The sequence below is a fragment of the Tachysurus fulvidraco genome, chromosome 23 (assembly GCF_022655615.1).
Source record: "Tachysurus fulvidraco isolate hzauxx_2018 chromosome 23, HZAU_PFXX_2.0, whole genome shotgun sequence".
Taxonomy (NCBI): Eukaryota; Metazoa; Chordata; class Actinopteri; order Siluriformes; family Bagridae; genus Tachysurus; species Tachysurus fulvidraco.
The window spans coordinates 15,307,414-15,334,408 of NC_062540.1; the positions used below are offsets into that span (position 1 = coordinate 15,307,414).

General features: G+C 38.5%; 1 protein-coding gene across 1 annotated transcript; it reads left to right on the forward strand.

Annotated features, from left to right (window-relative positions):
• The first annotated feature begins 330 nt into the window (after nucleotides 1-330).
• ctnnbip1 (catenin, beta interacting protein 1) lies at nucleotides 331-26,639 on the forward strand. The gene is made up of 4 exons (XM_027170257.2): nucleotides 331-488; nucleotides 11,934-12,051; nucleotides 12,158-12,248; nucleotides 24,442-26,639. Exons 2-4 carry the CDS (start codon nucleotides 11,956-11,958, stop codon nucleotides 24,498-24,500), a joined length of 246 nt encoding a protein of 81 aa, XP_027026058.1. The 5' UTR covers nucleotides 331-488; nucleotides 11,934-11,955; the 3' UTR covers nucleotides 24,501-26,639.
• Nucleotides 26,640-26,995: the final 356 nt, after the last annotated feature.

Consider the following 26,995-nt stretch of genomic DNA (forward strand, 5'->3'; position numbering starts at 1 on the left):
AGATAGCTAAAGTGGCTAAAGTGGCAGGAAATAACTCTTTATTAACAAGACATTAATGTTTACAGACATCACCCCTTGTGGTGAACGCTTTATAGTCCACTGATGCAGCAGCACCTTCCCTTCAGTCCTCAGTTCCACTTCACGTTTAGTTTTTTTTTTTACTACCCGCATTGAGACAATTGCTACCAGGATTGGCTGCTTATCTAGCATCACAACGGAAATTGACCAATCAGCGCACAGCTCATGAAGCGAGCTCCTGGCTGATCCCATAGATATCTATATCTATGGGCTGATCCTAGCGCAATGGGCGTGGCCTGTCGGAATACGGGTGAGAAAACACACCGTCTTCGCTCCTTACTTTTGGCTTCACTCGCAGCTCCCATCGATTGTCGGGGATGTGACCCCGGAACAGGACGCTTCCTTAGAAACAACTTAGCATTTAAATAACACGCAAACAAGGACATAAAAAAAATCCTGGACCAGGAGAGGTGAGTGACAAAAGTTGACGCGTTTTAAATGTGGTTATTAAAATGAGTGGTAGCTAGCGAGCGTAAATTGCCTTAGCATTGAGGATCCTGTTAGCTTAGCTTAGCTTAGTTTAGCTTAGCTTAGCTAGCGGTAGCAGTGAGTGTATGGGAACTTCATTGAAGGCTTTGTTAGAAACCACAGAGCTCGCTTCAGTAAAATACTGCACAGTAACCTGGATTTCATTTAACGCGCTTAAACCAGTAAATAAAATCTTAGCTAACAGACTCAGTGTCCGATAAGTGCCATAAAACTGAATTGTGTGTTTTATTTAAAGTAAAAAACAAAAACAAACCCTTGTGTTGAGGAAATACAGATATGTAGTACAGATATGCAGCACTTTCTTTATCCACATCCTCAATCTTCCAGCACTGAGACTCTTCATTTTAGTTTAAATTTTATTCATTTTTATTTTTAGTTATTATTTTTAATCAGTTGCAGTTTTATGTTGAATCTTATATCCAGTCTGCATTCATCTCAGTCTTGGTTTATTTTATACAGGTTTGGTTTGCCTTGGTCACTGGACAGGTTTTTTTTGTATTTTTTTTTTATCCAGTCTCCACTCATTTGTTCAGATCTGGTAATATGACCCTAGTAATACAGTTATTACTCATAGGGCTGGTCTGGAACTAAATGATCAGGAATGTCCTGGTTTTGTCATGCAACACTCCAGTCTCTCAGCACCGTGCCTGAGTGTTGATCAGAGTCTATTTTGGTGTCCCCACACCCTCGAACCCGTTGTGGACATGTACACGACTGTCACGTTACGGTTGCGGCTCACGTTTGGATGAGAAGGAGGATCTTGGTTTGGGGATCACCTGTTCAGGATACCTGATAGTTTTGGGGTTGACCGAGTGTGTGAACTTAAATCAGAATCTACACCAGTGTGGCATTAATTATATGAATGTCAGATCGGGTTCAATAACGCATGTCACCACCATGCAAAAAGTTTTCCCCGTCCACCAATCCAAAGACAGGCGTTGGGTGTCTCAATTGTTTGTAGTGTGTATGATTACGATCTGTGATAAAACCTGGACCCCGTCCATGGTGTCCCCCACATTGTGTTTCTGGGATAGGCTTCAGGCTCACCGCAACCCTGTGTAGGATAAACGCTATGGTAAATGGATGGATTTAAACGAGAACATGCTTGTATCATTTGACAAAGGCTGTACTGAGATGGTAATTATAATGTTTTGTTCTATTGAAATCACACTCGCTTACTGTGATGGTTCAATATTTACACATATAACTAGCAGAATTGTTTGACACATTGATGTCTCATAGTTGACACATTGATGTCTCATAGCTCTAGGATCCTTGGTACGAACCTCTGGTTACAGTCTTTGTGGAGATTTTGTGCATAGTTTCCCTGTGTCCCAGGTTTCTCCAGCTAAACAAAGCATTTTGGTTGGTGCACTGTTAACACAATTTTTAATAACACGATTTATAATAAATAAATTTACAGTTCCAGTAAAAAATCCATTCAGATTAATGGTCACAACATATGATTTTAAATCCTGTGGAAAAAAAACGTATTTAATTAAATCTGCTGTGGCAATAATTTCCTTTTTGCCTAATTTCTGTAAGTCCGTCGCTTCGAGTTTAATTCCCTTCTTATCATCATCTGTATTTGATTTGGTCTCCGCTGGCTTTCTGTCACACGCTGTAGCAGATAGTTCTCTGGACACATTATTCATTATGGTTATGATGTAATATGTATTTACAGCAATCCTACATGGGATTTGGATGTAGCTCCGGTTTAGGACTCCAGAGCTGAGGCAGGTGGAACTGTGGCACGGATCAGCCTCCGTGTCTCTGGGGGTGATGATCGGCTGTCATTGTGCATCAGGCTTAGGCGAGGCTTAAACCCCATGCATTTCCCCAACATACTTTATATGCTATGACTTGAATGTCTTTGCAGTGAAGCTGAGACAGACACAGCTACTACACCATCCTGAGCTTGATTACAGGACCTAGATCTTCACTCTGATTACAAGCTACTGCACACGTCCTCCACATGATTGATCTTTTCCCCTTAAATCTAAAGTGAGAAGAAAAACACTTTAAGGCATACTCTTATCGGAAAATAATAAACTTCTGGGTGTTAATAGTAACCCTGCTTTGCATCACGTTGCATTACACTAACTATATATATTATATATTATTATCTTAGAACAGCACTTCCCAATGTGTTTTATTCCTAATAAATTTTACAATTTTAAATGTATTAATAACACCTTGTTCTCTCTAACCAATTAACGTTATGGAACGTCTGCAAGACAAGTTATTTCCTATAATCCCACAACATGTCCTTTTGCATAAAATCAGAAAAAGCACAGACCTCTTTCCTGAAGACACATTAAAGTTACTGGCCGTTACAAAGCGCTGACACTGGTGACTCCTTCCATGAAGACAATGCAATCGTATCACCGTTATTTAAAATGGGTTTCTTTTGATATTGTTAGGCTTTGATTATTTAGAACCAAACAAGTGTCTCAGATACCGGTTGAATTCTCTGTATGATCAGAGTGTACAGTCGTGTTTGGATAAACCCTAGAACCCACTTGTGAATTATGTTTGATTGCTGACCGGAGTGTGTTATGAGTTTAAATTTATTGATTTATACATCACAGTAACCGAGAGCTGACATTCATCGTTCAGCTCGATTTTATTAATTTAATTTGTGTTCTACACAGTGTACTTTATTTTATTTTATGAACACCAGATGTTTTAGCGATATTAATTCTTTCCAGGACAATCTCTCTCCGTCTCTCTTTCTCTCTTTCTCTTGTTTCATTCTGTCTGTCCGAGAGAGAGACAGACAGACAGACAGAATGAAACGCTCTCTCTCTCTCTCTCTCTCTCTCTCTCTCTCTCTCTCTCTCTCTCTCTCTCTCTCTCTCTCTCTCTCTCTTTCTCTCTCTCTCATCAGAAACCAGTAGTGTTTCTGTTGTAATTCTGTAATTCATGGAGTGCCAGACACACCGTCATGTAAAGCAATTACTCCTCATATTTTTTCATGTCTTTTGGTCGAGGAGCAGATTAATATCCCATATATTTTCAGAACACACACTAGTTTGTCTGTACAGCTTTTATTTTAATAATGAGTCGTATCTTGAAGAAAGTCATAACTTGGCACAGATATAAAACAGGTAATGAATCAAATCTCTGCTTATTTATAACATACTTCTTTTTTGAGCACTGAACTGATTAGATTCATATTCATGAGTGAATCAGCGGTCCAGATTTTTATATAGTAAAGAAAAGTAAAAAAAACGATGCTACATAATCCGTATATTCTGTATAATGTTGCAATATGTCATTTTAAACAGGAGACCATGACAGGAACTTGGAAACTGCTAGAGGGGAGTTTATGATTATTTGGCATTTAGTAAATCCTTCTCCAGGGTCATGTTTCGCATTCGTTCACTGCTAACGACTCACGTCCTACCGTTTGGTCGTATTTTCACTACATACTTCATCATCGTTGTTTCTATATACAGCAACCATTGTTTTTGCGACATACACATGAAGCAGTAGATTACAATGAAATCCTTCTCAAACATTCAACACTTCTACTAGCTTCTACTAGCCAGTGCTTGCTTTGCATCACGACTTGGAAGTTCCCTCTAAAAGATAGATATGTTTAAAAAAAAATAATGGCAAATATAAACTCTTTTACACATTGGAACAAAACGAGTGATGGGTTTTTTTATTTGAAGAAATTTTAGAAATTAAAAATTTTTTTTTTAGAAATTTTCTAGATCATTCTTGATACAAAATAGACAATTAGACTAAAGTAGGGAATAAAAAAAATAAAATGTATGGAATAAAAATAAGACACAAATATATATATATATATATATATATATATATATATATATATATATATATATATATATATATATATATATATAAAATTAATATGGTACAGTGAAGTGTGTGAATATGGACACACACATATGGATGTATTCCTTCTGTATTATTGGTGGTGGTGTTTTAGCAGGTCATTTACACATTTTAGAACTTTGTCTGCTGTTGCCTCTACCTGCTCTTCTCGGTTTTGGTGATGATGTGATGGAAATTAAGATAATTATTCTGATGTCCATTTTGGCTTTCACTGAATGAGTTAGCAAATGTTTTTAACCACCGTGTTTGTTTGCGTTCCTGATCTTTGCAGGCAGACACCAAGTAAATGATCTCGATTTTAATCAAGTAGAAATGCCAAATATATTAATTTACCTGTTGATTGTGAAGCGTTTGTGTCATTTTGACAGACGGTTATGCGAACATGTTCGTCTGTCCCTGATTCATTGTCCTAAATGAAGTTTAAGTCCATTTTATTTTTTAAATCTATTGCTTCTTTAACACCGATATTAAATGTTGAATGTTTGTTTTCTTGCTACATGAGCATTTTTTTTGCTGCTTTCAAAACAAACCGATCAGTACCGTTTCTCCACTGCCACCGTGTAGGAGTGTGTGGCTTTCCCAGCTGTTCCAGCAGAGCTGGCACGCTTTAGCTGCTGACAGATTTACTTACAAGCGCATGATTAGTTTTTCAGGATGTGTGACCTTCGCTTCCGTCCTGTAACACTTTCCTTTTATTTATTTTTATGCTATGTCAGGATGAGGTTTTTCAGCATTAAACCTCCCATTGAATAAAACTGGGCTTTGTTATAAATAATTTTTTTTTTAAAAAATCCTTCGTATTTTATTTCTCCATGAGCTTTTCCTTGATGAAGTCATAAGTCTAAATGTTACTGTGGAAATTTTTTGCTTAATGTCCTACACTGAGCTACCGGTGCTGGGCTCTTATGCAAGGCCCTTAATCCTCAATTGCTCAGTTGCATAAAAATATAAAAATAAAAATAAATCGAAGCTGTCCATAAGGGAATTTTCTTCTTTTTTTCTTTCCCTTAAAGATGCAATAGTTTATTTTTAAAAGATGTCTTTCTTGTACAAATACCATTGAAAATGTGTCTGTGGTGGAGGAAACCTGTTTAGAAAACAGTGTTACAGACTGGAGTTCTTCTTTGTTTACCGGCGTCTCCTGTCAGCCATTTGTATTGCTTTTCGCTCAGAGAGAGTCATGTAACACAAGGCAATGCTATGGATGAACCACCATTAGATTAATGCTAGCTAACTGTCTACCTTTTAAGATGCTCTACTATAAATGAGCTTAGTAACTGATAATACAGTCAATTTTTATACAGACCTATTATACGAATTTGTAAACTGTTAAGTGTTTTGTAAGGCAAATTGAAACAATACGAGCATTAGCTTGAGAAATGTGTGTTTTTAGATGTAGCTAAATCTTCTTATTCATTATCTGAACAGAGGAGCAAGTTATTCTGGTTCCTTCTGAAAACGTAGTTCCACCTTTACAAGGTATTATTGTAAATTGTACGGATCATCATTTACAAATATAGTTTAGAATTATTTTTTTTTTGTATTTTAGCCATTATTCCCATGCTGCAGTTTAATTTTGTGGATTAGTGACAGAACCCCAGCCCCAATCTCAGCAAGAACCTTTGCATGCCTTGTAGTGACCACTCGTGATTTTTTTTAGTCACTCCATTGTCAATATCGATGCATTAATAGTTTTACATTTACGGCATTTAGCAGAAACTCTTATCCAGAGTGACTTAAATTTTTTATTATTTTTTTTATTTCAATTTAAACAACCGAGCATTTGAGGATTAAGGGCCTTGTTCAGGGGCCCGGCAGTGGCAGCTTGGTGGACCTGCGATTTGAAATCATGACCTTGCGGTCACAAAGTCGTATGATCGAAAGCTCTCTTTTTTAATGTTAACAGTGGATTGTAAGAAGTATAATGATTACGAGATTTAAAGGAGTTCACCTTTAGGTCTCAGCGTCAGCAGTGTTACTGAAAGTACTGAATGCTTTGGCAGTACGATCAGGTGAGCAAGTTACAGGGTTGCAGGACTAATGTCCTTCGTGACCCTCTCACATGCAAGACCTTCTCACATTGCACTGACTGAATACTCAAGGCTACAGTGCACTTAATGAGTACAGGTCTCGGCTTACCGGGGCTTACTCTGTAACAGATGTACTTTTAATAATCGCTTGACGAGGCAAATCGAGGCGATTTCCTTAGAGTTCCAAAAATGTCCAGTGTTTAGGATGTTTCAGTTTTGTGTAATTTTTGTATTATTTCATATACATTCAGTTCAATTCAATGCAAATGTATTTGTATAGTGCTTTTAACAAATGACATTGTCCCAAAGCAGCTTTACATAAGACAAAAGGTTAATATAAAGAATAATATAAAGATTAATATGATACAAAAATACGTATCTTATGTTGAAAAAAAAAAACGAAACAAAAACGATCATTTATCTGCTTTGTTTAATCTTTTACCACATGTACCAGTGACCATTACCCAAATATTAAACTTTCTGAATCACGAAACAAAAAAAAATGGATGCTTCTTGTAAACCTATTGATGATAATTTCTTGTATTTTCAAATTGTAGTTGGAACCCAAAGTGCAATAAGAGCCAGGATTTCCTCTTTACTCCAGACCGCTTAGATGCCGAGCTGTGAAGGCCACGTGACCTAGAGAAAATACAACCCGCTTAAAAAAAATATACTCCTGCATCATTTTATTATTGTCAGCATGACTGATGTTTATCTCCGAGAAAATCAACGTCCCTGTGATAAACGAATTCAATCCGAATAGGGTTCAAAACGGGATTTATCTCAGTAGCTTAGTCTTTTATGAGCCATGTGAATAATAAACCCTATTGTGGCTTCCAGGTTTAGTCATTATTTGTCTTTAACGCTAAAGCACTCTTTTAGTGGTACATTTAGATATTTATAGCTCAGTAGCTCATCTTCATTCCAGATTAAACGGCTTTTGTGGAAAACCATAGTGTGTGATATTAATCACAATAAACAGGTATTAACTGACTTTTCACAGACTTCCTCTCAAAGATTGCAGTTCAACTCCCAAGCATGACCACGGTGCAGGGATTAAGTTTGACCCATTCCTAATTTTTACTGCTTTTAAGTCATCGAGTTCATCGTCTGTTGTATAATGGATTTCTTATTCCTGAGGTTCAGAGCCTAAGATTGGGGAGGATTACAGCAAGCTTTCTACTGGTGCTGTGCAGAGGGGATTTCCTCAGGTGCACATTGAAGTGGATTTTATCGCTCCCGTTGAGATCAACCGTCTCAGCACGAGTAAAATTGACTAACTTTTTTCCTCAGAATGAACCGTGTCACAAATTATATACACATCAAGACCATGTCATAGCGTCATAGTGACTTGTTCTATGGAATTGGGAGAATCCGTAGGTCATTTCTACAATACGTAATCTTTTACACAATATAGATCCTGTAGGTTTTCCGACAAATCTCGAACTGAACAGTACTTTAAAACATTATCAATTAAAACTATGAAAATCTGATTTTATTTAAAATCATAAATTACATAGAATTTGAACTATTTTAAAATTTTATGTAAAATTTAGTTGTACTGTAATAAAATAATAATAATATAAAAAAAATTATTGGAATTAGCTTGATTGTAGATTGCTAAAAATTCTTAGATTTAAAGGGTTGGGTTGTTGTTTTTTTTCTTCCCTAGTATAATTTTTTTATGTATCTCCATATACATTTTTGTTCTTTAAAAAATAGTTTTAGATCTATTTTTAAATATACTTTTGTCTTTCATTTGTTTATTAATGACAAAATCGTACTAATTTCATTATTTATATTTAATACTATGTTTCTATTTTGCTAGTGGAAATAGATAATCAATATTATCTATAATAGGTAATATTATTATTATTATTATTGATATTATCTTATCAATAATCCTAAAGATCCTTTTAATGAATTTCAAAATAATTTCAGTTTGTAATCAGAATAAAAACCATACTGATGTCACCAGATGTCAGAAAAGTTTTGAATACAACATCACCGTACTGCCAGTGCTCTTCACAAGTGCTAAGAATATCAGTGCTGCAATAAAAAGAATAAATCTTTTTAAACAAGGTTTTGGTTTTATATAATGTAGAGCTTTTTATATCTCTTTTTTTTTCTTCCAGAAGCCAGAATTTCTAGCTTCTTCTGCTTATCACAGATCAGGAGTCAGTCTTTAGTCTTCAGTCTTTAGCTGTGTCTGGTGTTGCTTTGCCTGTCGGAGACATCCAGAGCTTCAGAAGTGAGATGGTGAGAGAGGAGAAGGGCACAGATCATCTTCCCTGACCAGAACAGTTGTTTTTTCTCTATACATCGATACCATCTTTGTAAAGCAATAAATAAAGCAACAGGGAACGAAATCTTGCAATGCAAAGATCACTGTGTGTGTTTATAAAGACAACCAGAACCTTGCTAGCTAACTATAATTTCCTCAAACGGTCAGTGTGTTCTGATCTAGTTATTGAATATTGCGTTGCAGTAAAGTGAAATTTAGACTAATGTTAGGCTTTGTGAGTTAGTCCTCTGAGTTAGTGCTTCTTGGCTGAGATGTTTTTGCTCCTATATGCTTTTGTTTCACAATGATAGCACTTACGGTTGCTGAGCTTTTCAGTACGATTCAGGCTGCTGCGAGTGTCTGAGGAGATCGCATGGCTATGTGCTCGCTTTTACTTGTTCGTTTTGGTTGTGGCTGAAACACCCTCCTAACTCGACAGGGTGTCCACATGCCTTTGACCTTTAGAGTTTTTATTGTAAGGGTAATCGCAGCATACAAATTAGTAACAGGACAGATTAGACATGTTGTGTATGAATGGTAGTTTGAATGGTAGACATGTTGGTTCCATTTAGTGTCAGAAGGGTAGTTTAGTCTCAAAAGGAACACTAAAGATTTTTTTAGTAACAGGAAGTTAGTAACGGAAGGAATGTGACTCCGCTAGCTTTAGCAGAATACGTGGATTTTAAAAACGTTAAAATATGTAATAAATCACACTACGTGGATTTACTAAAAAGACATTTTTCAAGACATCTTGTCTCCCAGAGGGTCTCATCCGGTGTCAGCATCAGAGCTGCGATTGCCTCCTTCTTTGTAAGAAAATCTATGAACGTTGAGTGCGAATTAGCACATTATTTGGGTTCTTGAAGTGACTGATTCTTCATCTTCCTCTTTTTGTAATTTTAAGGGTGAACAGACTACACTACTCACACTGTTTCTACTAAACATCGGTATAGAATAGTGCATACATTTGCAATTTGGAATGCACCTATAGTGTCAGTTCCACTGGTGTTGACTTCTAATTGTTTATCTCTGGAGAATTTCATACATGCAAAAAATATTTTTTATTTTTTTATTGTGCATTCATGAATAGCCATGTTTTGTCCAACCTTAGTATTATTTTTTGACAATGGATGCTTGTCATCTACCTGCTCGTATACTTTACAAATTCCTTTCGGCCCAAAGAATGGTTTTACAGACAGACCTGCGGACGACGAGTAGAGGAAAAGGCGTCGCTCTGAAACTGCACGGTTTCCTCATTGTGTTTTCAGCACACAGTGTAGGAGACTCTGGTGTCTCTCCCGATCTGTCAGGCTCATCTCTTGTGCTGGGCCCAGACATGATCAAATGAGCAGGAGGGAAAGAGGGAGGGAGAGAGAGACTGAAAATCTCTGAAGAGCTGCCTCCCCCTGAAGGTGTACCCAGTGTCTCAGCGGTGCAAAGATGACACGTCGGTCCCTCTCTTCCTTTCATCTCTCTCTCTCTCGCTCTCTCGCTCTCTCTTGCATTCACTCTTCGTGCCAGCATTCATCATCCCCCACTCCTGCCTATAAAATGCCAGAGATGAGAGCAGATTTTTATTTTTTTTTAATGTGATGCAGTCCCTTTGACGATGTGCCCTTTGGTGACATCTGGATACAGAGCCTGCGGATGTTTTTTTATTTTTTTATTTTATTTTTTTTCCCTGGGATTTTTTTTTCTGACATTTATAAGCAAGAAAATGAACGCTTTTATAAAAAACATGTTTTGCCCCAAGGAACAACCGAAGCGTAAAGTCGTTGATTAGGAGACACGAGTTACTGTCATTTCCAGCAAGCAGGATGTGTGATTGTCTTCATGTGGTATGTAGTGAAGAGACAGGGGATGCACCATCTTTTCAATCTAACATAAGATCTCACAGCCTTTCAACATGCATTACAGAGTGTTTGAACAGATAAAAGGCTGTAGGTCGTAGGCCGTGGATTTTTCAACAAATACATACATTTGCAGCTGGATGTTTTTTCTCTCCGCCACTCTCTTTTTTTCACCAGTTCTTTTGCATGGAAACGGTCTGAATCGTCAGGTTCGTGACCGAAGGCTGCTACTTTGTTTGGTCATTATGTGATTAAATGAAAAGTGTGTTTCACGGCTTCAGCTTGAGAGGTTTTGAATAAAAGCTGACAAGGATATTGGTGGTAGGATAGATCACCTGTCAGGCACGAACCTTTTTTTTTTTTGCTGTAATTTGCATTCCTTCTTTGCTTTTGTGTTGTTAAAAGCGCTAGGCAGGGAGTCTGGCTGTAGAACTAGGCCATTAGTGAGCGAGCGAGCGAGTAAGTGAGGCAGGTAGGGGGTGAGAGTGGGAGCTGGCGAATCAGAGAACTCAAAGAAACCTGTATTAAATATACATTAAGTTTGCTCCTGCGCCGTGATTTTTTTAAGGTGTCTTTGGCTTCCATCACGGTGTATACGTTTGTCCGTATGGACATCCTTCCTCCATTTGTGTCTGTCAAAAGGTGGAAGATCCTGGTTTATTTGCAGTCTGCACTTCCTTTAACATCTATTCAAACACATTCGATAAGGAATATAACAGATTGCGTTTATTTTTAAGGATCATTTGGTATCTTTGCCATGCTAGTAGACTAATAAATACTTGTTATACATTAAAATTGCTAGTTTATTAGGGACACCTTCCACACCAGGACGTACAGTATAACATCCCACTAACCGATATAAGGATTGGAACTCTCAGTCTCTCTTTTCTTTTGTGCCACAGGGAGATGTTCTTTTCTACAGTTCAAGATAAATCAATGGTCAGACCAAAGGTGAACATCTTCACACTTTTTTTTCCCAGGTTATCTTCGTCTTGGTGACCCGTGAATTCAGGAACCTCTGTATTTTTAGGCAGTAAGGGCTTGGGCTTTTTTGCTCAGCAACTTCAGGAGCCACTCATTATTAAGCAGCAGTATCGCGTGACCTGTTAGCTACCAGAAAATCTGTGTGGATCAGAGTAGGGGAAATTGAAATGGTACACTTGCATGGTGTTCTGAGAATGTTGCACCACCCAAATATCATCTTGTCAGGAATAGTTGAAAAGTTGTGCATGGCAACAAACTTGCTGTTTATCTGATGGGAATTCCTGATAATAATCTCCCATGGTTATGGACACCTTATGTCTTTAACCTTAAATATTATTATTATTATTTCAGTGGTGCTTCAGGACCAGGGGGGATGAACCGGGAGGAGGCCCCTGGCAAGTCTCCTGAGGAGATGTACATTCAGCAGAAGGTGCGAGTGCTCCTCATGTTGAAGAAGATGGGTTCAAATGTAAGTATGAGCTTTACTTTAGTTAACAAACAGACATTTTCTTTGCACCACAAAGACTCTAGGCATCTCTTCTTAATCCTCTACATTGCATGTCGTTCACTTGCAGCTGACGCCGAGCGAGGAAGCGTTCCTGCGGAACTATGCAGGCGTGGTGCACAGTCAGATGAGCCAGCTGCCACAGCACAATATAGACCAGGGTAAGCATTCACCGAACACCAGCTAGCCTCCGTCAGACACACCGCCTGCGGGTGTAGAGCAAAGCTGCTTAATGATGCGGCTTGGTTATTACACTTGTATTACACATGTATTCATTTAGTCTCTTCAAGAGTTATTTGTTTGCTTTCTAATTAATAATAGCTGAAGGAAAGACAGCATTGTGGCCAATTTTTACTACCACAACAATACATATTTGTCCAGTTGTTACTACTGTGACACTGTATTGACCATATAGGCAAATAAAAACAATCGTATTAAATTGAAGTTACAAGTTAGTTAATGTTATAACTTACACTATAGAAGCTATAAACAGGCACTCTTTTAACAGTATCTCTCGCTCTCTCTCTCTCTCTCTCCACATTTTTTTCTTTCTTCCAATTAATAAAACCAAAAAACGCAGCTTGTAAGATCACTCTGAATCCAGATGTACTAAAGCTCTCCTTTGTGAAGACTTTCCTCAGTTTGAAACCTTATATCTTTACCTCTGTCTGTTACATAGCACTAACACTTGACACTCCTTACAAACATGATGAACAAAGATTTTCTGACCTATCGACAGTTATGCATTTACATCTGTTTATCTGGACCGTCCTCCATGCAAATCCCATTGAGTGAGCTGTTACTGTAGAACTCAGCGTATTCATATTAAAACCATGTGATTTGCCTCGCAGCCAGCACTGTCACACTTGTGCTTATGTGAGGAATAACACAAGACCGGCTGTGCTATTATATCAAAATTATACATGTTCGAGGCAACCGAGACTCCTACCATAAACGTCTCCTAACGAAAAAACGTCACAACGTTAACTGTTATATTATTATATAATTATTACATGATCCTTTGTACAACACATTTGTTAATTTGTTTGTTGCTAGTCTTAAGATCAGGTGCTTTGCTACCCCATACTTTGCCGACAAACCAAAGCTTGTCTGTGATCTGTTACTATAGAAACAATAATTGTTAATATATTGTTAATTTTACAGATGGAACTCATTTTCAGAACTCAAAACACACATTCTGACCAATGGTTTATAGAAAATTAACTAGCGCCTTCCGACCAATCAGATTCCAGAATTCAACAGCAATAACTACAATAAAATTTTTTTATGAAGAATTGGCATTCATTAGGGAAAAAAATTAAAAAAATAATAAATACATTATATATATATATATATATAAACATAAAACATTTTTTATTATTTATAATAAAAATAAATAAATGAATAATACTAACATTTAATAGTAATGTCTCTTTTTATATGCATTGTAATTTTCCTTATTCAACACCAGGGGGCATCATGCAATAAGAGTGTGAATATCGCTCTGGAGTAAAAGAGTAAACAGTTTAAACTCCACCTGCTGCAGGGATTTTTCTTTTCTTTCTTCTTTTCTTTTTGAAAATAGAAAACAAGCTCTAGAAATATGCTATTTATTATATTTCAGATAGAAAGAATATTCGTGTTAAATGATCTATTAGTCCTATTGTAATTATTTGCAGTTGTAATAACAGCGCATCAGAAATACAAATCAGGGATGTTAGTTAAACATTATCTTAAACATAATGTCTGATGATATATTTTAATTTTTCACTATTGTTTTGATGCGCCCAAAGCCCCTAAGTATCTGTCATCTGTCATGTTTACAAAACAGCAAGAATTCAGTTCATGGTTTTGTGCTCGATTTAAATTATTGGTTTTATTGTAACTGAGTGTTCTTTAATGTCCAGTTAAGGTAATTACTGATGTTTACACCTTGCTAATGCATTTATTAGCCATAAAATGCATGAAGATGAAAGGCCAGCTCACTGCAGAGTCAGGAGTAATGGCTGCATCCTTTTAGTCAAACAGGACAGGCATTAAAAGAAGTCCATCTGCATGTGGCTTTAAATAAAAGCAGTGCTTAAAATGGCGGAGGTGAGTCTGGACTCACTGAGTCTTCCTTTAGGACGCTGCTTGTCTCTTAGCATTGATTTTCAGTGTGACTGCAGAGGAAGAACGAGGTTCAAAGCTTCAGTATACGAGATGAGTTGTCCTTTTTTGGCACTGCAGAAAATTAACATTGACGTTCTGTCAGTTTGTGGTGATATGTGTTGTTCCCGCATGTCTATATATAGAGAAATTAGGGCTCTGCAGTATTTGAGTGCCTGGATGCTTTTGCTTTATTTTACGATGAATAAAGATCATTTGCCATCATGTGGATTTGCAGTGTCTCTGTGGTTAATGAGACCTACGTACAGACTTCTAGTTTTTTTGTCGATCAAATTAAAGTGTGTGTGTGTGTGTGAGAGAGAGAATGTGTGAGAGAGTGAGTGTGTGTGTGTGGGGGGGGGGTAGTGAGCGAGAGAGATTGTGTGTGTGGGTGTGTGGTGTATGTGTGTGTGAGTGAGATCAGGCCAGGGCTCCAGGGGCTCCAGCCACTTGGGATGCCTCTTTCAGCTCTGTTCAGCTATTGTTCTCTCAAGTGAACAAACAGTTATGAAAGAGATTTTATTGAGTGCAAGTTGAAAATTAGGATTTTTTACATTCTTCAGCTTTTGCCTTCTGTATTAGACATTTTTTTTCCTTTCAGAAACTGACAAGTGTGAAATTAGGGAGCTATTTATCGTATAAGCTGTCAGACTCGTTTCTGAAAACGGTTCCTCAGGTTGACTAGAAAACTGCATTGTAAAAGCTGTCAGATTGCTTTGTTTACTAGCAATATAGAAACTCAATTGCCTAATTAGCATAAGTGAGAGTATTGAATTTATGCACTGTGATTTTAATAGATAATTTATTTTTTTATTAAATTAAACTGGTCAGAATCTTAGAACTGGAGCATGATGGGTAGAGGATAGAGGTGTTAAAAATGTATGAAGGTCTGGAAGCTGCTCATTAGCAAGCTGTGAGATGTTGGATGGTCAGCATATTAAGTAAATATATGCATATCTTTATGCATTTTCATTTTCAAGTCTACATTTTATTCTGCAGGCATCTCATTATTCTGAGTGAGAGAGACAGAGCTTGAAATGAGGTGCGGGTGTGGTGCCGTGGTTGAGGGGCTTTGCTACACTTCGCAAAAGAAAAGCACAAAGGCTTTGGCTCTGGAATGAGCGTGTTAGCTTAGCGAGGCTGCTAGGGCCCATGGAAAGAACAACGGAGAGCAGAGCAGAGCAGGGGTTTCCATGACTACCGCATTGGGAGGTGGGGCTCCCAGCGGACGGGGTTCCATGGAGCCGCGTGACTGTAGGAGAGAAGCAGGTCTCATTAGGACTGAAGGCAAGCTGGAGTGTTAATTACGGGCACATGGTGTGAGAGTCGCGTCACGCTCACTCTTTAGACGTTAAACACCCCACCCGCCGCACAGCGCCACACACATATCTAAAGGGTGTAATACCATACAATGCTTTATCAAGTGTAAAATCGATGTGGCTGCTCTTTTGGCATGGACCATGCTGCTCTATCAGACAGTGCTTTTCAATACAACGCCTCATAGCACTGGTCTCTCTGAGAAATAAAAGATAAGTCTTACTGTAAACTAAACGTTCTACCCCACCAGAGTCAAAATGCTTCTCTGTCACTCGTCACTGCTAGTCTTTATAAGCCTCACAGACAGCGTAATCCTGAATTCCCCTTTTTTAATAACACAGAGACACAATAGGAGGCCTTGGGACTTTTCACAGCTAAATCCGTGAGTCATGCTTTCCAGAAAACAACTCAGAATGTAAATAAATCTTGTGTAGATTATACTGGGTCACTGTAGCTGTACTAAATGCAATCCTATGACTCAGACATGTCTGACCAGTGTGCAGACTACACAAAAAACACATTAATGTAGACTTCCAATATGAATCCTCTGGTCATGATTGATTATTGACTCTAGATTCTCGCTGCGTTCGGAGGACAGTCGTAGCGCTGTTCATTTAGCCCTTTTTTATTTTTATTTGGAAAGCAACTTGTTTGCTTACTCCTAATATCTCATTATGAGTTCTAATCCTAGAACAATGTTAATATAATGATTAGCTGTTTGAGATGGAGTGACTTGCTGTTTTGGCTTCTTTAAAACACAAGTTTGACTGACGATGACTGTTTCTATCCATCAGTGAAAGTCAATAGATTTGCTAAGATCTCGGTCTTGAGTCACGTTTGTTTGATTTAACCATGTTTAGGTATTAGTGGTCTGCGTGTGTATGAATCTGAGGGAGTGTGTGAGCTTGTCTGTTGACTCTGCACACTCCCTGAGCATGATTTATCCCTCCTCGCCTCACTCCGTCATGCTTCCTGAAATGGCTGTCTAATCCTGGCTGTGCTGTTCTGATACTATCAGCTACTGTAGCGATACCCAGAGTCTCTTATTCCTGTCCAGTCATCAATGCTGCGTTGTAATTATTAATTCACCTGAATTTAGGAAAGAGATTGTGCCGGTGTCTCTGCAAAAATAAATAATTAAGAATTCTGTAAAACTATCCAGCGTAAATGAGCTGGAGGTTAGGTTATAATTATTGCGAAGTGGGTTTAGTGAAATGAAAGAGACATTCAGAGGACTGTGATATGTTAGAAATTAATTGTTACTGTATGCTAGAGGTTGAAAGAGGTTGTTGAAAGTTAATGAGGAGAAAAAGTTCTAATAATAGGTAGATAAGGCGATAATTTAATTGAGAGAGGTGGCAGATAGAGACAGAAAGGGCTGATAGATGGAGCAGGTAGCAGCTGTTTGTTCATAGGCGCTTGCAACCTGCCGGGTGGTGATGCAATCCGATCCGGAGCTGTTGCTAGGCAACAGCTCTGCAGGGTCCTGACGTCCGTGCCACGATCGCTGCTGTGTCTGTGACTCGACGTGTTTTAGAGGAAGGGGCATGGACAAGTGAAGCTCAGCCAATGCATACACTACATTTATTCACATGCACTTCACCTCGTGTGTGTGTGTGTGTGTGTGTGTGTGTGTGTGTGTGTGTGTGTGTGTGTGTGTGTGTGTGTGTGTGTGTGTGTGTGTGACCTCTCAAGTCCTTGTGCAAGCATAAGTTATGTTACTCAATCATCATGATGCAGGAGTTACACTTACTGATAAAATCGCATTCATCATTGATGGGAATCTAAACTAAACTAAAATAATTTCTAAATCTTGAGATGTTTTACAATTGAACACCCCCCACACACACTCACAGATCATTTTAATAAATTTCTGAAGCCTAGCTTTTGAATCAGAATAAAACAGGTTTTCTCTTTTCTCTCAGGTGCTGATGAGGAAGTGTTAGAAGTGAGTAGGATGCAATACAGCGTAGCTCCTCGTAGGGCCTGTTGTATGAAAGTTCAGTGAACTCTATGTATCCAGATGATACAAAACAGAAGTGGGTCTCATTATAGATTCATTAATGCACCCCTTCTTTCACCTACCTTGTTAAAAATGTCAGGTCCTTGAGTTGCAATGACTCAGGTCCTGTAAACAAACCAAATTAAAAAAGAGCTTAAAGCGCACAGTTGTGATGCATGTGTTTTATTACATTTATCCTGCTGTTTTGTTTTTTTTTTTGGGTTTTTTTTACCCCCAGGAGGAAATTACAGTGCACGATTGAGCTCAATAGTGAAAAGAAAAAAATCTCACTATGCACACAGAGGTCAGATCTAATTATATTCAGGAAACGTTGTCGTTATAATAGAGCTTATATGAGAAATCCGTCCTTTCATGCTTTGCGGCATGGTTCAGATCCCATGAGGATAGAGGTACAGTGTGTCCTTGAATTCTCCTTTTCTTTTCTTTTTTTTTTTCTGAACATTTCAGCAGCCTTTTGTGTTTCTCTACAGCTTGCAGTAAATATTGATTTCTTCAGCTGCATAGTAATCTGAACCGTCTAAAGTCTTTACGCCCTATATTAAGCATTGAAATTAGAGGAGGAAAAAGAAGAAGCAGACAGAATTTATAATCACAGAACCAACCAGACCAGAGTTTCTGCTGTAGGTCCCAAGGCGAACTGATTCACTTTGATGTAGGATTCACACATACGAACAAGACGCTACAGCATGACCTACGAACCGAAAGATTAAAAGTGTGTGTGAATCGTTGCTTTATATGTCACCAGGAGATCAGTGCTGCGGTTTGATAACTGATGAACTGATTCCAGAAATTAAGGCTGTAGGTCACGTTTACATGAATAAATGCTTGAATAAACTGAAAGATTCTTTCATGTGTTTGAATATGTGGCCAAAAACATGTGCACACCTGACGACTCCTACATGTGGGCCTTCCGCAAAGTTGTGAAGGATGCCATTGTATGCTGTAGTATCACTGGAACGAAGAGGCCCAAACATGTTCCAGCATGACGATACCCATGTGCACAAAGAGAGCTCCATAAAGACATGGTTTACCAAGATCGAAAAGAGCTCGAGAGCCCTGACCTCGTACCTAATGAACTCCTTTGGGATGAATTAGAACACAGGCCTCCTCACCCGACTTCAGTGCCTGACCTCACAAATCCACACAGTTACACTCCAACATCTAATTAAAAACCTTCCCAGAAACACGGAAACTGCTGCAAATGTTGTGTATGGATTCGGAGTGGGATGTTCAAAAAGTGCACATGACCGCGATGGAGAAGTGTCCGGATACTTTCGGCCATTTAGATCATTTAATAAAGTTGTGTGTAAATATTTTAGTAGGTTTTCTTCCAGATTTATAAAAGTGTCCATTACACATTTGCTCCGTAGTAAAAGGTGCATGTCGTGTATGAATGCCGATCACTCGTAAATTACCAGTTACCAAATCTCCCTAAAAGGCAAAACTCACAGAGAGCTGAAAACAGAAAGGTTAAAATGATGTATGCTAAATCTCCCAGTAATGCAGCCCAGCCACTGTACCGCATTAGCTACAACAGGCACAAACTAACCCTTACTTCTATTATAGGGTGCCATTTTCTTTTGAAGTTAACTCCAACAAAGCTTAATGAGGGTCTTAAGCAAAGATTCTGGCCAACGTACCGAGCACTGTCATACCTCATAAGCGATCTCTGTGTGATCTGAATGGAAGGGAGGGATGAAAGACAGGGTGAGCAGACATAAAAGGACCTTCCTCTGCCTGCATCCCTGCTTATTAGGTTTAGGTCATGTGAAGAGACTTTCTAATGATTGCTGTGATTTGGGCTGAGCCGACAGCCAAATCTGTCGTTCTGTGCCAAGCACTAACCTCGCAGGAACAAGAACAGGCCTCCACCCCCTCGAACATGTGTGCACCCGTCCACAGTCCGGCGGGTACTCGTGTGTTTGATAGTGTGCCCTACTTATTTTTGTGCATATAATTAGATTCATCAAACCAGGCAGTGTTACCAGTGTTGCTCTTTTTATAGAAGAAGTGTAGAGAAACAAAGGCACATTTTCTCTCAGAAGAACCACTTAAAAGGTGGCTTGTAATCTGTCTAGCGGCTAGAGACGTTTTCAGTTCTAACCCTGCTTTTTAATAAAGTCTTTCTGAGCTTGTCAAGTAACAAATTACATCCAGACATAGATGTTGACTTGGTTATGTTACAACCTTCATTTAATCCCATTATAGTCCAGGATATGTACGAATCACCAATAAGTCCAAAATGTATTTTTTTTTTTAACTAGTGTGTAAAATATATAAAATGTTTGTGTGACATCTAAATTGTGTGATTTATTAAATATCTGACAAAGTATGGAACAGAGAAAACAAAAAGTAACGTGATTAAACACTGTCCAGCAGCCAGCTATATTTACTGGGAGTGATCTAAGGGATGTCTGGACGTGGGTTAATATTTTAAACATTTTTGATTGACAACCGTTTGTGCTTTGTGAAGCGGTGTTTCTTGGTGTCAGTAGAAAGTCTTGATGCACGTCTTCCTTGTGGGAATAAGGTACATTATGGGCTGGCAATCCCACGACTGAGGTGCCTTTGAGCAAGGCACCGAAACTCCACCCAACATCATCTCTCCCCAACAAAAAAAACCCAAAAAACTGCTCCCTGTGCGCTGAAGCATAAATGGACTATATAAATGGACTATATATTCATAATATTTATGAAGCATAAATATGCACACTGCTCCGGGTGTGTGTTCACGGTGTGCAGAGAACGAATGCAGAGATCGAATTCTGAGTATGGGTCACCGTACTTAGCTGTAATGTCACGTCACGCACTCATGTAGTTTCATAAGTTCCTACAGGTCGGTATTTGGTGCTATTTGGCTTTGTAAACAAGCCAGCGTCTGTGTTTGAGATCTGATGTTGATAGCTGCAGGGAGCCAGTGGAGGGAACGCAGCAATGGGGTGCTGTGAGAGAACCTGGAGATTATGTTGAAAAGATAATTAATTTCAACATAGAAATGGCACAGTTTTGTAAAATAAGAATTAGCTTCTGGCAGTGATTCGTTTCTTTTCGTATCAGACTCGTCTGGATAAACGTTCATGCAATTTTCTCAGAAATGTTTTCCATCCTTCTGTAGTTTTGTGTTTGTTTTTATTTTTTATCTTAAGCATGTCTTAAGCCTTTAAAAATATTGCAAGTTCCTTAGTAGTGAAGCTGATAAGCTCTAATCACTGAGGGGTTGTGAATTTAAATTTCATTGATGTCACATCCATCCATGCTCTCTGGGTGGGAAGTCTGTGAGATCATGTATGCAAAAGTGGGCAAATAGCACTTTCTTTCTAGTGTGAAGTTTAAATCAGAAGTTTAATAGGAGGCAGAAGATCAGACCAAAGTCAGCTTTTACACGATTACGAATGTCTGCTTCACATTCAGACAGGTGGAAGATTGAATCCCAACAATGCCACAATTATGACTGAGATCCTGAGAGTTAAACAAGCTGTGCTCTCTGTATTTGGAAGAACGCGGATGACCTGCTCCCCTGAGTGTTATGGTGGCCTGTGACACAGAAACAGACCTGTTTTTGCATCTCTGCAGTAAAGTCATTTTACTGTTAATGGATGTAACATGAATGGCTGATCTGCCTGGTAGGTCGGATTTGGAAGGGGACCTAATTGGGGAGAAATAGAAAGAAAAAATAATGCAAATTTTCCATTTCAGGATAACTTTATCCAGAACTTGAACACGTCATCTTCATTTATGATGCACACACCTTGTACTCCATGTTCTCCTACCTGCAAATGCTCACTGATACAAAGCTACAGAATTCTAAGTCAGATCAGACCAGCTACTTATGACCAGCTACTTCACATTAAAGGTATCAAAAAGGGACCTGTAGACATTTTTTCCCCAAAGTATTTATTTTGTGCAGATTGTACACCCACACTGAAGAACACTGACCTAATTAGAAAGCACTCATGGATTGTCACGTCCCAGTATGTAATATGCACATTCAGTTAATTTCTTTGGCCAAAATTCAGGTTATTGAATCTCTTTTGGCAGCAGCACTTTTCTTTTGGGAACAGAGAGAGTTTTGGGTCATTTTTTTTTTTCCAGACTTGGCACCAAGTGCAGCGCAGCCGCTTTATCGTGCTGCTGACAAAGACGAATCAGCAGACGGCTGCCGTGGAAATCTGAAAGTATACGAGAGCACTTCTCTTATAACCATCATGCTTCTTAACCTTCAGACACGCATGCTGTCTAGAATAACATTCGGGAGCTCAAGAGGCGTTTCAAATTTGTGCTGATTATTTAATAAAATTGTTTGTTTCTATTTGAACAGCTGGAAGCACACATCCTGTTGCCAGGCTGCCAGTCTGAGTTTGTTGTCTGAGGATTGACTGAATCTGTGATGTGGGATTTGAATTGATTAGCACTCACCTCTGTAAGTCTGGACTGATACCTGACTGAAATCACAAGTGCTTCATGATTTGTCATGTTTTACCCAGCTGGCTCCAAATGAAGCAAAAATTACCTTTCAGTATCTTATTTAGGGAGGTGAAATTCACCATGAAGGTTTTTAGTTTCCAACGGAGTCTCCTTATTGGTGCAGGATGACTGTAGAAGCCCCTGTGTTGTAGCAGTACATAAGCAACACGACTGAAAGGTCTGCGTGTTCATGCGCACGCCGATGGATGGATGGATTCGTCTATATCGTCTCGGTTAAATGCTGTCTATTTTTTTCTCTCTCTGATTGTGACCAGCACCGTATACTGTAGCTCATATACATTACTGAACAGTCTAGATCAGGGGTCGGCAACCTCAAACACTCAAAGAGCCATTTGGACCCATTTCCCACAGAAAAAAAAACAAAAAAACACAGGGAGCCACAAAAAACATTTTGACATCTAACATGAAGAGAATGCGGCATATATCATTTTTTACCTTTATGGAAAGTATAGAAAAAAACTGTAGTGTGTTGCATTTATGAAATCAATGAACTGCTACCGAGTAAACGAAATCTTATTTCTGCAAGCAAACAAAAATATTTTGAAAAGTTTGAACTAACCTTAACAAAAAAGACACAGGGTTGAAGGTCACTTTCAAATAAAATATTCAATGTCTAATTGAGTCCTCTTCATATTCATGACATCAAAATTTGAACTTGCCGGCTGCAGCGAACCCAAAATACGTCTGCTTCTGTGTGTCGGATTTCGCAAGTCGGCAGTTATGACGCATATTTTGAGCGACAGAAAAAATTAAACACGGTTTATTTTATTTAATGTTCCAAGAGCATCGTAATCTTAGAATTTAGCATTACTTTTTTTTTTTTTAAACTAACTAACTAAACTAAAATAAATTTAAATTATAGATTTATTTTCCAAATCTACAGGGAGCCACAGCAGAGGGATGAAAGAGCCACTTGCGGCTCCGGGGCCGTGGGTTGTCGACCCCTGGTCTAGGGGAACTGTGGTTTAACTAAAACCCTATTACTATAAAGGTCCTGTAGCATGCCTGTGTCTGATCTGGTTGATCTCTACATAAGCTGAAAAGCAGTAGTCGATGATGGATATCAAAAGACTTAAATATACAGATATCAAGCTACAGAAAGATTGTCTTTATTGATCATTCATTTTTGTATTGTAAAAAATCTATGTAAGAATTTAGGTTTTATATAATCACTTTTTTTTGCACACTACTGAACTATTCTGTCAGGTTAGGAAAAAAATTTAGACGAATAGATAAATTGTTAATGTTGTACTTTACGTTTTCTGCTTCTGAGAAACAAAATGAAACTCACTATTAATCTCAGAAGTCCAGCTTGTTAACTAGATCACATGATTTTTTTCTTAGATATTAGACAAATCATGATCGGTGACGGATATCAGTGTGATTGAGAATTAGGGGTGGGCGGAATGACCAAAAATCTGTTTCACGGAATAATTTATTTTATTTCACGATAGCGGTATATATCACGGAATAATAATTTTTCAGGTAAATCAACAAAATGAACGTGCTTATATATTAAATACAAAAAGCTTCATTTTTAGATGATAAAACAAGTTCCTCGTGCTAGCATGGCTAACGGTTACATTCGCGTGACACAGTTTGCAAATCACATTTGTTTGCTCTTTGTCAGCCTTTGTAAACCCGAACCACGTCCATACCGCTGATGTCGCACCTCGTTTCACAACAAGTTCCTCCTCCTGCTCGGGATTGGTTTGTGGGATTTCTTTATCAGCATGCATGTCTTTCTCCATGTTTTTCTTCTTATCTACGCTTATGTGCTGCTTCTCAATCGTTCTCAGATTCAGGCGTGCTACGAGGTGGCTATGAGGTTAACCACGCCCACTAATTAAAATTTCATGGTATGCACGGAATAGAAAAACCTGTAAAGGTAGACATCTTATTCCGCGGAAACGGAACATACCGCCCAGCCATATTGAGAATACAGGACAAATGGGTGATATGCTTGTATGACCATTTATCCAACAAATATACTATAATTACGATTACTATTCTTAACCAGCTGTGGGGAAAAACGGCAATCCAAATCACTGTGAGCTTTAAGCATGTGGTGTCGTGGATTCGAACGGATCTGTCTGTAGGATGAACGAGTCGGTTTGGAGGAATGTACAGGGGAGCGTTCTAAATGTGGGACGATATTCTAACTGAAAGGCTGTAAAAGCTCCCTCTCTGTCTGTGTGTGAGTGAGTGAGTGAGTGAGTGAGTGAGGGAGGGAGGGAGGGAGGGAGAGAGAGAGTGTGTGAGATTTGCCCTGAACAGTTATTTTAGGAGTGTCACCTTATTCCCTGTGTGAGAGATAGTATTTGCTCTTGGTTATATCAGAAGTTTCACCTCTCTCTGTCGTGTGTGTGTGTGCGCATCAGGTGCAGAGGACGTGGTGATGGCCTTCTCCAGATCAGAGACGGAGGATAGGAGGCAGTGACCTCTGACCCCGCACTGCAGCAGCTCCTCACTCCATCTGACCCTGAGCCTGCTGAGTGGCGGAGAGAGAGAGAGACGGACTGAGAGTGAGACAGATGGGAGAGGAGTAAGTCTGTCCTTCAACTGTCGCTCTTTCTCATTCCCTCCTCTTCCTCACACTAAGCGTCAATCCAGCAGCCAAGCTCCAGCGGCTTAGAGCCTTCAGCACAGCAGGCTGACACATGAGTCAGAACGAGTGACCTTTTTATTTTTAACTTCCTTTTTTTGTGTGTGTTTTGTGCGAAAATGTGTGTGTGTGTTTATAAGTGTGGCTGAATGGACCAAGAGCTTCATTTGTCTGGTCAAACCAAGAGCAAAGCTGGGATGAATGGAGATAAAGGGACTTAAATGGGGTTGGATTCAGGTGTGTGTGGGTGCTCTAGAAGTCGCTTTGTGTGTGTGTGTGTGGGTGCTCTAGAAGTCGCTCTGGGTGTGTGTTGGGGGGGGTGTGCTCTAGAAGTCGCGCTCTCTGTGTGTGTGTGTGTGTGTGTGTGTGTGTGTGTGTGTGTGTGTGTGTGTGTGTGTGTGTGTGTGTGTGTGTGTAAAACATTCTACCAGATTGAAATCCTCACATCATTATCTCATCATGTGTTTGTGCAAGATGTTGAGGATGCTACTGCACTACATCAGTGTGAGTGTGTGTGTGAGAGAGGGAGAGATCCACGTTTTTCACATACAGCTGTTTAAGACTCATTTAGTAATATCATCTTTGGATTAATGTGAAATTTGCTAACCTTTTCTTTTAATTATTTTAAGGACAACACAAAAAATACTAGTGAACAAAATGTGCCAACTGTCTTTTATCGTAGAATGAATTTTTTGTAACGTATCTAATGAATGTCTCCGGTCCTTATTTATTTTCTCTGATATTAATCTTAAAACTGAACGTGATCAGTAACCCCTTAAGGTTTATTCAGCAATTTGCAATAACACTATTAGACCAGTGATCTCTTTTTCACATCATCGCTTATTTCAGGGGTTTTTCACTTCTTATAAAAGGGATATATGTGGGAAATTTTGTGAAAGGGGAACTCTGTTGTAAAACCTTTATGATTCCTCCTTAAGGATAACTGACAATCCTGAAGAAATCACAGTGTGTCCCATATAAATATTGCTCATAAACTCAAACCTTTTTTTTTTTTTTGCTGGGATTATGGGACATCCTGTAGATTTGTCCTATTTATCTAGGAGTGTACATTCATAACCGGTTAGCTCATGTCAGGTTATAATGTCTCGTCATACAAAAGGGAATCTTTCTAACACACTTTCAAAGTTTCCAAGCTTTTTTTTTTTTTTTTTTTTTTTTTTTTTACCTCTACACTGAAATCACTTCGGATTGACACCACCCCCCCCCCCCCCCCCAATTTTCTGACCTTTTAAATAAGATTTATGACTTCATCAGTATTTTAATGTGCATACATTTAAAAAAAAAAAAAAAAAACTTGTTAACTTACGTGACTGTAACGTGGTGTATTGAAACGACGCATGCTGAACTTGCGATTTTTACGGTGTACATTCACGTAGAACTCTAAGTCTTGCCACAACAAACATTTGATGGATATTTTTGATATTTGTGGAAGCTAGTCATTTTCTTTGAAACGCGTCTTGTTCAATATCCTGTTGGCAATAAGTCGTTAACCGAATCTCCGAGTTTACATCTAACAGGCTCACTCACTTTTTTTTTTTTTTTGGTAAGTTCATCACCAGTATTGAGGATGTCTTTGTAATTGTGTTTACTGTTTGCTATGCATTTTTGTTCTAAAAGGATAAAAGCTTTTGATGTGTATGTAGAACGCACATATCTAATGAAGAACCTTGGTTCTCTTGGTTACGTTAAAGCCCCTATAGAGATCACTCTTTGGTTAAAATTTTCAATTATTCATTGTTTTTTATTTTCTTAGTTTTATCACCGTCATGTCAGACCAGATTCGCCTTCATGTCTACATTTTTCTTTGTTTTACGTTAAAGTCAATTGTGCTGGTTGATTTGTGATGGTTACATTATTGCCGTTTGAGTTTGAGTTTTTTTCCCTATATGGCTGCTTCCATGTCCTTTGACTTTAATGCTTCCAAAAGCTGATCCATTAAAGGAGTTAAGGCTACCGGTTGTGTGTTTTGTTTTTCATTCTAGTGAGAAATTTAAAGTGGGGAAAACTGGCAGCACTTCATCACACACATCGTCGGGTCTGTTACAAACTCATGTGGCTCTCTCGCAGAGTCATGGACTAAAAGATGTGGCAGAAACAAAGACTTTGATTCGTGCTGTTATCAGAAAAGAATTAACAATATTGTGGGATGCAGAAGCAGGTTTTCTGCAAATAATGACCAATTTAAATTTATTAATCTATAACGTCATATTTTATGAATTGTTTGAAGTTAAACATCTGCAACAAGAGTTAGTTCTTCTTATTACTTACATTATTGGAGCTCTAATGTGTCAGAAGATGCTAACACTGAA

Excerpts from the sequence above, each read along its gene's own strand:
- ctnnbip1 (XM_027170257.2), top strand. The coding sequence starts at position 11,956 with ATGAACCGGGAGGAGGCCCCTGGCAAGTCTCCTGAGGAGATGTACATT. Across the intron at positions 12,052-12,157 it reads TGAAGAAGATGGGTTCAAAT|CTGACGCCGAGCGAGGAAGC; the intron begins GTAAGTATGAGC and ends GTTCACTTGCAG. Across the intron at positions 12,249-24,441 it reads ACAGCACAATATAGACCAGG|GTGCAGAGGACGTGGTGATG; the intron begins GTAAGCATTCAC and ends TGTGCGCATCAG.